At 38.9% G+C, this 14,632-nt stretch overlaps 1 protein-coding gene across 2 annotated transcripts; it reads right to left on the reverse strand.

The window, feature by feature from the left end:
• Positions 1-1,618: 1,618 nt before the first annotated feature.
• Positions 1,619-14,029, reverse strand: LOC108138537 (synaptic vesicle glycoprotein 2B). Of its 2 annotated transcripts, none has more exons than XM_017260802.2 (4): positions 13,861-14,029; positions 6,454-6,629; positions 5,076-5,802; positions 1,619-3,928 (listed from the first exon to the last, which is right to left on the reverse strand). In XM_017260802.2, the coding sequence occupies exons 2-4, from the start codon at positions 6,488-6,490 to the stop codon at positions 2,788-2,790; spliced, it is 1,905 nt and encodes a 634-aa protein (XP_017116291.1). In that variant the 5' UTR covers positions 6,491-6,629; positions 13,861-14,029; the 3' UTR covers positions 1,619-2,787. The 2 variants fall into 2 exon arrangements, with proteins under 2 accessions (XP_017116291.1, XP_017116293.1); XM_017260804.2 differs by lacking the exon at positions 13,861-14,029 and adding an exon at positions 9,414-10,031.
• Positions 14,030-14,632: the final 603 nt, after the last annotated feature.

Genomic DNA, 14,632 nt, shown 5'->3' on the forward strand with positions numbered 1-14,632 from the left:
GTATGAAATGCAAAGAATGATGTCTATGAAATATAATTTAAAGTACATATAAATATATATTTTAAAGCGTATATTCATAAGGATCCATTGCAAGCAGCATCAACAAATAGAACTGACGTGCCTATGTAGCGATTAAATCTGACTAAAAACCCACACACAGAAACACCCAAACACACACACACACACACACACCTAGAGACAAGCCGATGTAATGCATTAAATAATCATTCCAAAATGTCATATGAAGGAAAAGAAACAAAAAAATAAATACAAACAACATTTATATATTTTTAAATGAATAAATAATATTTCAAGAATATTCCATTTGAAAACGGGTATTTTTTTAACTGTTTTTAATGGGGGGATTAGAAAAATATTTATATTTTATACAAATCTTTCATACTTTTTATTTTTTTAAGTGCAAATCACATTGTTTTATACATACCTACATACATAAATAACTTACAAGTTCGACTCTGGGTTAAGAGATCCTAAAAGCAGGCAACATTTTTGTAAAGAAAAGCAGTGGAAGAAAAGCTTTTATATTTGTTTCATTTTTTTAGTTTAGCAAGTTCTACTTCCCTCAAGTCGCGTAATTCTCACTGATCAAATTATCACAGCTGTCGCAACATCTCTGAATTTTGATTTATACATGTGTACATTGTGCCACCCAAAATGTGTATAATATTTGAAATGTAACAAATGATTTTGTTATTTATTATACCAATATAGTCTATTATAATGTCGGGAAGAATGATAAAATGAACAATCTGTAAATCAATGGAATTCATTTTTTTCAATAGAAAGTTAAAAAAAAAGTAAAGAAAACTATTAAAAACTCAAACACATAGACATGCCTGGAAACAAATGGTATTTCTTAACATATTTATAGATTTTTTCTTTAGAGATTTATGTGACATCATAAAATATTTTAAACTTGTGAATTAATTTTTTTATGTTTGTCCATTTCAAATTGGAAATTTGGGCATTTTTGTTTTTAATGACGCAAATCAACATTGCTAATCTTTTTATATGAATTCTCTTTTATTTGATTCTTCCCACTTGTCGATTTTTTGCACGTGTCGGTTTACATATATGTACATATATACTACACTATAATTTTCAACCAATTCCAATTTACTGAGGGAAAACTTCGACATTTGTTCGGCTATTTTTATTTGTCGGCGAATTTCTTTGAGCGCTTAACCCAAGAGACATGCACGTCCACTTCTGTTTAGTTTAGCTAGATAAATATGTACATATGTACATGCATGGGTACTTTTGTTGAATCTGTGAGTCTGCGGATCTGGGCAATGGATTTATTTAATTAACGCTAATTCTGGCCTGCTGCTGGCCGGCTCCACGTCCTCGTCAATATTTTTCATTCATTGAGCAAATAAACATTAGCCAAGTCGCGTGTTCTATTCGAAATCCACAGATGTGCGACTGATTAAACTGATCTTGAATGGAATCGAACTTGGCAAAGTTCAGGATGACTCTTCAGAGCTAGAAAAAAAGGCTGTTTTATTAAGAAACAGGTATTCTTTTGGCATTTTTAAATTCAATTTATTTCCCCACAGTTTTCAAAATCCCCTCTTTTCAAATTATAAACTTTGTGTTTTTGTGGTTTGTTCTTTTTTTTATTAGGTTTTTCTTGTATATATATGTAGCGTAACTTTTAATAACGTAACTAAATTTTACAAATATTCTTTCACTTCCTGTGCTTTGGTCCTACATGACGAAAAAAAAAACAAAAAAAAAATTTGTATAGATATGTGTACAAATATATGTTATAGAAAAATGGTTTTCGATAAATGTTTAATATTTAGATAAAGTTATATACGTATGTGTTTTACATTGGATGCTTTAATAATAGCAATAATAACAACAATAACGGACAGCAGAATGGAGGTGGTGAGTAGGTTAGCCCACGTGACCCTATAGTATTATTCTTGGGATTGAATCGGTATTGAAACCTTGGGCCTAGCTTTACCGTTACTCAGATCCTCTGCTGCTGCTTCAGCCGGCGCCGGCGCTTGCCAAATATATATATATATATTACTTCTACTACCGCTACTACACACAAAATACATATCGTACATACAATACATATACATCGATTGCAATCGATCGATTCTACCTGCTATATCTTCTCGCTGGCTTGGGGTTTTCTTTGTTTATCATTTTGGGCAAAGGCATATGGCTTGACTCGGCTTATCATCACATTTCTTCTCGATATGATATGATCGTATTCCCCATCGCCCTTCGCCCTTTTCCCTTTGCCCATTTACTGATTTCTCTTTTTGTTGGCTCGTCTAAATTCCAATAGATAGATAGATATTTGTAGGGGGAGAGGGGGGAGTGTTTAAAATTAGACAGACAAAGAAAATCGTTATCGCTATCGTTAAATAATTACTGACGATACAAATAATCGTGTATTGTAGCACACACATACCATATATACACAGATAAGCCCCCTTAATCCTCTGGCGGGATGGGGGCACATGGAAATTACTTGTGGGTTTTGTATTCTCTTTAACTATTGCCGATTTGTGAAGGATAAAATATATGTATGTACTAAGCCCATCCGTCTGGCAATCGAGTTGATATCGTTTTTTGTTGATTGGGTTTTTTTTTTATGTCTTTGAGCTTGAACCACTATGATGTGTGATCACTGTGATGTGTACAATCAATTAGATATCAACTCAACACAAGGCAGATGGGCTACAGTTTTGGGATCTGATATTTGTAGGGGAGGAGGGATAATTATGATTAGTTATTAGGTGATTAATTGAGTTCCTTGCGCGTCGTATTGGGCAGCAGGAGGCACATGAGACCGCCGCCGATGAGCAGGCCCGACACGATGAACGTGGGCGATGGACAATAGTTGTCCAGCAGCTGGGCGATCACGATGTTGCCAATGATGCCGCCCAGACGGGCCGCAACCATCGAGATGGCCACACCGGTGGCCCTCAATTTGGTGGGGAATACTTCGGTGATGAGGCAGTCCAGTGCCGCATTCGCGGCCGAGATGGCCCCGCTGAAGATGGCCGATACGACCAGGTTCTGCACGGAGCTGCGCACAAAGTACATGAGCGCCGAACAGATGCCGGCGGTCATTGTGCCAGCGATGAGGAAGAACTTCCTGCCCAGCATGTCCATGCCAAGGATGGCCAGCAGATTGGCCGGCAGCGCCGAGGCCAACGAAATCAGTGACTCCATGAACACCGATTGCGGTATATCCGAATTGCATGTGCCATTGTTGCTCTGCTCCTTGGCCAAGTTGACCACATAGTCGGTGACCGAGCAGACGCCAGCGGACTCGCCCGGGAAGGCCTTTTCGTACTCCTCGAAGCGGTTGAACAGCTCCGGGAACCACATCAACAGGCCGTAGTAGCCAATGTGGAATGTAAAGTTGATCGTGATCGAGACGATGGTGAAGCGCAGGATGGGCGATTTGAACAGCGCACGACTGTGGTCCACCATGCCGCTGATCATGCGGCTATACTTGTTCTTCACATTGCCATTGCTCTCCAGCAGCTTCTCGTCCACCTCCAGGTCATAGACCATATACTCATCCGGTCGACGCTTCGTGTTCGTCACGAAAATGCCACGGAAAATGGCCAGGGCACGGTCCTTTTTGCCGCGCGTCAGCAGGAATTTCGGCGATTCGGGCAGATAGAAGAGCAGGAATCCAACCAAGAACGACGGCAGGGAGCACACCAGCAGGAAGATGCGCCACGAGTTGTACGTAAAGTACGGCGTGATGAAGCCGATCGAACGCGGGATGATCAGCCAGGCGAGACTGGCCACGAACAGGTTGCCGAATGTCCAGAAGGCGGCCATGAAGCTCAGCATGGAGCCGCGCTTCGCCTTCGGCTGGAATTCGGCGAAGTACGACCAGATCACAGGACCACTGCCGCCCAAACTGCAAGAAAAGAATCACGACAACGAAAGGATCCATTAGTTTAGCTATCGATTTGTTATCGTAATCATGTGTCAGTTATCGCGCATATTGCAATTATTCAATATTCACTATTATTCAATAGTTTATCAGGAATTTTGAAATTCTTTAATTAAATCTATCGATTTGTTATCGTAAATATGTGGCACCTATTGGTCATTTTGCAATTATTCAATATTTTTTTACAGAAGCAATCGATTAATACAATAAGAAAATTTTACAGACCCTTTGGATAATTATAAACAAAAAAAATACACTAGCAAAAAACAATGTATTCAAATATACTTCGCAAAACATTGCGAAATAATTGTAGTCAGTTCGCTCGGGTAATTAGCAAACGATTGGCAAAAATAATGTTAAATATGGGTGAGCATGAGGGGAAACCAATGACTAAGCGTCAATGTAACCCAAAAGCCAGGGGGCCAAGGCCTGAACTGAGATTTTCCATTTGCTTGCTATGTTTTTGGTTTTTGATTTTGGGCTTTTGCCGATTTTCGTTTTTTTTTTCGTTACATTTTGGGGCATTTCGATCGGATTTCGAGGGGATTCGAGCCTTTAATTAGCATAAACAGTCACGATATTGCGGCTCAAATATTTTGTTGTTATTTATACCGGAGGTAATTGAATTAACACTTTGCCCCGGGTCCGGGCCCGTGTGTCACTCGATCCACAATAATCGATCGCCGACCGATGATCCATGGCTGCATAGAGCAGTAATATCACCTCAGGCTCTTGTTTGCGGCACAACAATATGAAATATGTATACATTTTCAAAATAAACAGAGGGTATTTTTAAAAAAATGGAACTGATTCTTAATTGAAAAAGCTGTGAGCTTGTCCCTATCTTATCCCCAAGATTATGTTAACCAATTGTTTATAATTAATTAATTAAAAGTCCTTAAAAAAAAGCTTTTAGGATAGATAAATCTGTTTCTAATTAATATTTGAAATTGGTAGAACCTTTTTATAATTGTTTTTTTTTTTTATTTGTTGCTAGTATATATTTTTATTTAACGGATAGGCAAAAAGGGTTAAATTGCTCATTTTCTCATTCGTTTTTAAAATGAGTTTTTTTTTTGGAACTGTTATGGTTTGATGTAGAAGTACTTACGCTGCACCATTGAGGAACCGGAACAGCATGAAGAAGGAGTAGGACTGCGAGAAGGACGAGGCGACGATGCAGAAGGCGTTCATGAACGAGATGACGATGAGGACCTTCTTGCGACCGAAACTGTCGGCGATGCTGCCCCAGAAGTAGGCGCCCACCATCATGCCGATGAAGATGATCGAGTTCAGCCAGCCCTTGGTCTCCGTGTTCAGGTCCAGGTCACATTCCGCCGACGGCAGGATGAACGACATCGAGATGACGTCCATCTCCTCCGACGTGCTGACCAGGCCGCAGATGGCCAGCAGTATGTAGTGGAACTTGCCATAGCCGCACAGTTCGATGGCCCTCTCGAAGTTGGCGACTATCGGGGCGGTGGGTTCCGGCAAGGGTGCGGATTTCTTGCGACCCTTGTGCGGCTTGCCGGGGCCTCCGTGACCCCCGTGACCCCCATCGGGGGCATCCCGCTCTACGTCCTGCGGCTTGCCATTGGAGGCATGGCTGTCCGGCTCGTAGCCGCGATTGTCCGCCGCAAACTGATACTCCGGCTGCTTGGATCCGGTGCCCAAGGAGTACGGCTGGATGATCGCTCGGTTGTCGATGTGCGGATTCGCGTTTCCGGTGGCGACGGCGACGGCGGTGGCGTTGACCTGGCCAGTTGGATGGTTGCTTGCTTGGTTGCTTGCTGCGCTCTGGTTGTAGTTTGGTTGTAGTCCAGCTTCTACATTATAGGCTGTAAGTTAAGGGGTTAACCAGGGGTTAGTCAGGCGGTTAAAACAACGATCAACAGGGAATATCTACAGTGGTTAAAAAAATGTAATGGTGAAAACAAGTATTTGGAATCCAAAATTGTATATATATATATATATATATATTTTAATTAAATATGCAATGCATATTAAATTGCATGATTTGATATAAAAATATTTAAGCTAATGTGAAAAAATATTAGATTTAAAATGGGTCCTATTTGTTTTAAATGCATAATATTTATATTACATTTTTTGATATTAAAATATGTTTGGGCAAAAGTCTAATTGAATATTAAAAGAAATATTATTTAAAATAACTAAAAACGGCAATGAGATTGAATTGAAATTGTTTACTATACAATCTTTGGAATTATAATTAGGTGACTAGTATTACAAATTATATCTTTTAACTTTTACAAAATTAAATAAATAACATTTTTGAAAAGAACCGATTTTAAAATCATAATATTTTATATACATAATTATAATTATTCAAATGTAAATGTAATATTTAATATTTTGTTCAACTAGATTTATTTGTTTTAGTGCAAGTGAGAAAGTCTTGAAAATTATAACTTTTCGATTTTTAATCTTTTCTTAAATGTAAACTAAAAACTAAAACTAGTACTTACATTCGCTTTTGCCCTTTGCGGAATCACCTTCTACCATTCTATAGTTCAGGGGTTTTTTGGCTTCTTGTGCGCGTAGCAAAAAGGAAATTGGGATTACTTTTTGGGGGTTTTTTTGGTTGCGGTTTGCTCTAAGCTCTGCTTAGATGGGTACAGTTGTGTCTGCCTCGCTTAGCGGTCTGCAATGAAAAGACGGAGAGAAGTATCGATTAGTTAACCATCGACCGATCGATTGTTTCGCCATCGGGAGAAGTGGGTTAATTTAACGCAATTGGACGGCAATTGAGCAGAATAAATGAACGATCTGTTCGTCGCGCACAAACAACATCGTAATTGATTAATAAAAAATTATGCCCGAAATAGTCGCGAGCACAGAAATTAACCCAAAGTGCCGAAGGCGTAAAAAAAGCCCCCGTTTGGGGTGACATTTTTATTAATAAATAATTGGGAGAGCTGAGTTCGTATTCGTTGAATATTTGAATGTCACTGGACAAAGAGGAGTGGGGGGCTTAAATAGTTAATAGTAAATAGTTATAATGAGTACTTTTAGGTAATTTACAGTTTTGAGACAGTTCTAAACAATTGTTAGCCCTTTTTATTTCATCTCTTCGCTCATTTAACTAACTCTATAACCGTTATTAAATGTAACCCCAAATGCTACTTAACATATGAAGGCGTTTTGTTTTAGCTAACCAGTTTACAGCCCCCAATAATTTGTTATCAAATTAATTAACAAAATGGAGAGCAAAAAAATAGAAACTAAATCGATGGTATGAGAAGAAAAGAGTCTTCCGCTCAATTAAAAGATTTGCGATTTTCTTGCGCTCTCCCCCGTTAGCAATATCAAATTCAATTTGTGATTTATATCGCGGCAATCTTTCACTTTATTCATTAGGCAGGAGCAACAACAATTACAAATGTGCATCAGATACAAATGATTCGTGTTCGTATTCGTGTTTGTATTCGCATTGAACCTGAACCTGAAACTGAACCTGCCGTACGCATGTGCAATGAAGGAGAACAGGAACCAAAAGCGCAACGGCAAGTGCACTTGGAGAAAATATTATGTTTTCACTAAATGGGTATAAGATAGCTATACTTTAAATGAAATAAGACTTAAGTTAGCCAGTGTCTCACACTTGTGATATCCTTTGAATCAAGTTCAAGTTCTTGTTGATCGAAAACTATCTACCCATTTGGTTTCGTGTATGAGCGAGTTTTGCAGCGCTCAGCTGTTCGTCACTCGTGGGTGGCTGTGTTTCATTGCCAGTGCGTTCCGTTCCGCACTCTCTCCTCTTCTCTACCCTCCTCTCTCTCTCTTTTAAAGCGATAATCGCCAGCAATTAGCCATGTTTTAATATGAATATATGTTGATTTATGCCCTGGACGACGAGTAAACGCCTACGCTTCCGCAAGCCGGAGCCACATGGCCCTTCACCTGGCCTTCGTACCAGTCCCACTTCCACCACTCCCGATCCCATTCCCAGTCCTATTACCATTATCATTCTCATTCCATTTCCCCCCAGCGATGTTCCATCCGAAGCTAATGAAAAGGTACAGTCGCACCTCCCACAACTAGAACTATAACCATCCGGGAGATACTTAAATATGCCTAATGGCGTCTTAACTCCCATAAACTTGAAAAGTTCTATCCAATGAAGTACGACTGTATGCTTTGCTACGTATAAGCGCCATAATAAACGCACTCTCGTATCCAGTTTGTTGTTTAACAAGTCGCATTATAATGATTGTCTTTTTCAAGCGCAATTAAAGCAGCGCAACTGGAAAAACTGCGTGTGAATGGAATACCCCGGACTTGACTTGGTCCCAGCTTTATAGTCGGGGGGCCTCAATGTCATCCGATTCCGATGCATGTGCCATAGAAAATAGTAAATGGGGGATTGGGTGGACGTGGACGTGGACGTAGTCGCGGGCATGGACCGTTTATGGTGCATATTGCTTTGTTTTTTGCGCCTTTGCATATCTCTCAAATGAATTAGCACATAAAACCGAGACCCGCCTCTAGACGGGCACTTCGGGGCACTCAGCCTGATGATATATCGGAAATAGTGATCGGTTCGAAGTCTGAATGAACCCATAAAACTACAGATTTGAACAAAACATTTGTTAGAGTTTTACCACTCAATCGATTGCCAAGCCAGTGCGAAAAAAATATGACTCAGATAAATGGCTTAGATGCTCTTTAAAATGGAAATGTAAGCAAAACATTTGCAAGCGAGGCGTTTTTAATAGGGATAGTTTTAAGTTCGAGGCTCTTAACTTACAAAACTTTAATGTTCTAAGCAATTGCATGGAACAATGTCTTCTAAATAACGTAATTATTATTTTTTAAGCTAAGTTTAGCAATTACCTACGGAAAACTGTCTAAATAAATAAGTTAACATTTCAGTAATTTGTTTCTCTTAAAAGTTGGTTATTTAAACTAAAATTTATGAGAGTCTCGGTTAATATATTGATCAATTAGAGTTTGGTTTCAGTTTACTTTATTATACCACATTTGTTTAGTTTATTATTTTAAAGACTGTGAAAAACACGAGAGATGTCTGGCCAGAAGAGTTTTTTCAAGAAGAACAAGGCAGTGCTTTCCTTCAACCCATACAAAAAATGTCATCGACACTAAACCATTGTTACCTGAATTTTAAACTATTGGGTATTAAAAATTTCTTAACAAAAAGTTTATTAATTAATATCACGAAATTATTAAAATAAAATAAAAACTTCAGCTTTAGACTCTTCGGTATAGAAATGAAACTTCTAAGTATTGAGCTTATTTTATTTAGTATTGAATTAATTCTTATACTTTAATACTGTCTGTAGTTTATTTTCAAGGCACTTTGATTTAAACTAAACTTTCAATTTTGTTTTGTTTTGTGTAAATATATTTAAATATTTAGCTTGCTAATTTTCCCCAACTTCGTTTTTATTGATTGGCATTCCATTACCTTGAGGATTGTGCTCGTATTCGACCTGGAGATCTTTGGGTTTGTTTACACCTGTGTTTCGGAAAGGCTTATTGTTTGGCAATTAACTTGTTTCTTTTTTTGCGCTTGCGAAAAATAAAATATGTTTTTTGCTCCGTTAAATATTTGCTTTTACTGCGCGGTTACGCCCTGTATTTTGCACTTGTTTGGTGTTTGTTTATTTATTTACTTTTTCTTTTTTTTTCTGAAAGAGGGGTTGTTTTTTGGCGTTGTTCGATGGAGACTAAATTTTCGAAAATTGCTCGTCAGCTCAAAGTGGACTGTTTGTGTTTCTGCTTATAGTGGATTTTGGCGTTGGTGGTGCGCGGAGTTCTCAAAGTGGCTTGGCAATTGTTGCAAACTGGCGAAAACATTAAAACCGTTGGCTGGCACACAAAGGGTGAATAGCAAGGGGCATCGAAATCGATACAGTAACCGGTAACCGATAATCGAAAACCGAAAAAAAATGTATTTTTCTGCTCTTTGCTTTTTGTTATTTATTTTTATTTTTTTTTTGTATCGGATGCGATATTACGAGCGGTAAGCGGCTAGCGGAGCGGTACGACGGCGGTACTATGGGCGGTCTCTCGATCAACGTTCGTGCACTTCAAGCGGTGGAAAGTATCTGAGCGCCGCTCGACGCCCGCTTAAATACACCGAAATCGCATCCGCGGAACGGGCGGCAGTGGAACGCGGCTTATCAGCCGCTCAGCACCAGCGCACCACCCCCTTTTACCGTTTTCGCTGTCAGCCACTTTCAACGTTCCGCTTCCGACGTTCCGCCTGCGAGCGCAGGCTCAATAATTGATATTCAAATTGCGATCATCGCCAAGTGCTCGAGCCGCAATTGCAAATCAATTAAATGATAACACCAAAGAACGAAGAAACCAAATCAAAACAAGAAAATAATGGGAGGGGCAGGGGTATTGTTCTCGATTCGATTCAATTCCTTCGGAGAGCAGGTCAAAGCGAGAGGAAGACTTAAAAGCCCGCTTATCATACATCAAACTCATAATCACTGTTCATAGAGTATAGTAATAAAGTAATAATATTGTCCTAGAAAGTTGGCCAAAATATTCAATATTCCTGCCTAACATTTTTGTTCTTTAATTTTAAGACGATTTATAAATTTACCCTTTGGTAAATGAAAAATTACAGAAATTAATTAATTAGATTGTATTTTGTAGTGGAATACCTTCGATAAACACTTTATTAGCTATTTATTTTAATAACAATTTGGTTTTTGAACATTGGATTGATTTTGTCCAACATTTTTCTAACGTTCATGATATAACAACTTATTTACTGATCACGTAAGTATGTTATACCCATATGTTATTCATATTTTTTGGTATGCTTCATTTCAATCTATAAATAAAAAAAAAGAATTACTTGTCTGGACTGTAGCCAAAATGTCTGAAAAGTGAAAATGTCTCATGAATCAAATTGATGACCTCGAAAAAAACCAATTTCCTTGTTTTTCAAATATTTTAAACGATAAAGAAAAGATTGCGTAATTCGTCATAAATCAATAATGTTCATGACATAGTTCACTACATTACAATGATAACAAATGGTTACCTAACTAAATGAGACTGTGGGATCTATGGGTAACTAGGGAACCCTTTAGTAAAAACCACTCTACTTGTTGAATCTTGCTCTACCTTGATCCCTTAAAATCCTAAACATTTAAGCCAATCCGAGGTGAGTCAAGTTCATTATAATGCAACGTAACTGGCCGATCGGGTGACAAACTCGATGAGCATTCGAATTCGACTTCGGATCCCTTCTGGTGAACAATTAACGGCAACAGGCATCGGCTTAAGTGATCAAAAGAATTATACTTGAGACTTAATAGCGGCATTATCATTATTGTTGATATTGTTACATATAGCGAGCGTATATACATATATATAAATATATATAAATATATATATGGATTGTTCGTATTGTTGTCATGGCGATTACTGATACTACCACTCGATCGCAGCGAGCAATGATCGTGTAAGCTGGCCATGTGACTGGTGAGACTCCAAAAAATATATATAACGTAAATAAAAAAAATGTGGTTTTGAAAATAAATATAAAGAAATAAATGAAATGAAATGAACTAAGCTAAGCTAAGCTAAACGCTGATCTATTAGCGTTTCCAAAGTGCTGCAATTAGAAGAGCTCATTTATCATTATATCATGCGAAATATTGCCATAAAGTCGATCAACGCTGGTTAATTGCTTAATTGTGTGCCACATTTTGGTGGGAGTTTTTCGCTCAGTGAGTCATTAGTTTATGTTTATGGGCGATTCAAGATCGTGAACAAAGCGAAGCTCGAGATGGTCGTTTTTTTTGTTCAAGAACCCGTCGAGTAGAAGACGTGACTCTCTCCAGAGTCAAATGCCGATTAGGGCCTTGCATAATGGGCGATTAGTGAGCCGTAACTTGACGCTAATTCTTGGTTGCTTCATTTCGCCAATTATCACACCTCTGACCCACAGAAGACCCACACAAAAGATTCGATGGGAGTGGGTTAGTGCGGTAACGGGTACGTGTTCTTTGTTCGCTTCTCGGTTTCGCTTAATATTTGCTAACCGTTTGTTTAGGCCGCCCACAATTAATTTAATTAGACATTGTTGTCACGAAACGAACACGGCTAATTGGAAATTATGCTAGATGAGGGGACAGCTTAATTACCAACGATCGCCAATAAAAAAAAATACCCCCTTTCTACAACGGAAAAACAAAAGTTTCGAACATTCGTACCGCTAAGAAGCCGATGGTTGTCAACCCGACTATGGGATCAATGGTTGATGTCCGTGCTAAGTTCAATTTGGGGCGTATGTAGCCATGGCTGAGTTTAATCTACAAACAATAACAGAGCCAAGGAACACAGATGGGCCTATATATTTGTTCGTTCCTTTCCTACACATATTGCAATATATATTCTGTATGCACATTTATCTGTTCATACATATATGCATATATGTATATGGCTGTTGCCGCTGAATGTTAATCAAACTGCGTGTGCTCGAAACTCGTTCGAATCGGATTTTTATTTCCCCACTCGAGAGCAAGTCTCAACATCTTCGACCCATCTTCAATTGAACAAACCAGCATCAGCGTTTATTCTCTTCCTCTGCGATCGCTGCACAAACATTTCAATTAATTGACCACTTTCAATTGAAGACAATGCGCGAAAAGAAAACAAAAGTCGCCAAGAGAGCATGAAAATAACGAATCATGAATTACGAATTAAGAAGAATTCGGAATTCCGAATCGGTTATTCAATAAACAACGGAACGGATCGCACTATGCTTGATAATTCAAAACAAATAAACATGACTAATGCCCAACAGATCGCTGGAGGTTTTTTTTTTATTTTTTTTGGCGAGAGAGTGCGACTATGAGCCACAGTGAACCCTCTCAGAAATCGATTTGGTGACCCAGCAACAGAGCCCACAGGCTAAATTCGATCTGTATGATTCAGGGGGACCTGATGAAATTTAACTGAATGAATGAGTGTTTGTGGGTTCCGAAGAAATATGGGTTGCACAGAAAAACGTGCGTCTAAAAAATGGAAGAAGAATTTGGTGGGATTTTAGAGAGATCTAACAAAGTAAAGGCATCACGTTTTTAATAAACTATATTAGGCGAACAAACTTTATGTTAACTCTACTTTTAAGATGATTTTTTCTATCACCCCTCAAAGTAGTAGCCTTAAAGTTACGTATGGAATGGAGAATTTTATGGGATATTTTTAAATGCTCAAAAATTTGAATTAAAAAGATAACTTTTTGGAGACAAAGTTTGTACTCCTGTTAAGAAATCCTCAAATGAATTTTTGCAGAAAGATCACTTAAAACCCCTGTAAAATTTCAAAAGGAATTTTGAGTACTCCGAAGAAGAGTAGTCCCTCGGGCATTTCGAGTATTTGCCAATATTTGCATAAATCTGGAACAGGTGCCGTCTGCATCCGTTTATTCCGCTTTTTTTTTTGTGATGGTGCCCGTTCAATCTGGTATTCACTTTGGCAACAAAATAAATGTTAATATTGCGCTTTCTTGTTTCAGCTTATTCCACTTGTTTTGAGTTTTACGGGCACGCGACAATTTAGTTTGCATAATTAATTTATGCATATTTGTTATTTTCAGCTGTTACACTGTATTTTGAGAAGAAAAAAAAAAAAAAAAAAAAAAACAATTTTTCAAACCAAACAAAAAGATTGGAATAAAGAATGTGGAATAATGCCCCTGGGTGGCAGAAAATAAATTGTTTTGTGCCTCCCCTGAATCTTATTTACGAGCAACAGGAAGAGTTGAGATGTCTGCTGAATCACCTTGCCCATTGTATTTTATCCTTGGTGGGTTATACATCTGGGATTGGGTTTTCGGTTTGGGTTTGGGTTTGAATTGGGGGTGGGTGGGATATACGCACCTACTACTGCTGTCCTTGTCGACGATGTTTTTGTTTTTCTTTTAGAAGAGACTCGATTCGGTTCGATTCGGTTCGGTGCACGGCGGTTAGACGAGAATCGGGATGTATATGGATCACTGGTTGGAGGAGCTCCACGCGGCTCCAAGAGCGATTGGACAATGCGTTCCAAGTGGCGTTGGGCCGGGGCTTTTATAAGTGCCAGCCAGGCAGTCGGCCAGTAGCGACCCCTCCCCCCTTCCCCCATCCCTGCCATCATCCGCCGCCCCTTATTTCACATCGGGATGCTGTCTACTGGCCTGGCCGACTCTTCGCTCTTTCGCGATCGCACAATCTGTGTGTGTCTGCCACTCTCGGGGGCACTCGGTTCGTTTGCTTCTTAGCTTGTGTACACTCAGCTGCTTCTGCTTCTGCTTTTGCTTCTGTTTTTTTTTTTTTTTTTTTTTGTACAAATTTTTGTTTCATTTTTCGCTCTTGACGTTATCGCCAACGGATCGAAAAACAGCAACAACAATAGCACACAAAAATGAGATGAGATGGGGCAGCCTCAGCGATGTCGCCCTCCGATGCTTATCACTTGGCTCTCAGGCGCTCTTATCTGAACTGTAATCGTAATCGTAAGCGTAATCGCAACAATGTCTCCGCGTGGGCATTCAAAAAACAAGACTTGCAATCTTTATGGTTCGATTCAAATGCAATGCTCTTCCTTGTGATTCGCAAATACTAGGGCCTGCCAAAAATTGCATGCATATGCACTTTCGGCGAGGTCCTTCGC

Source organism: Drosophila elegans, unplaced genomic scaffold (genome assembly GCF_018152505.1).
Source record: "Drosophila elegans isolate 14027-0461.03 unplaced genomic scaffold, ASM1815250v1 contig_149, whole genome shotgun sequence".
Classification (NCBI taxonomy): Eukaryota; Metazoa; Arthropoda; class Insecta; order Diptera; family Drosophilidae; genus Drosophila; species Drosophila elegans.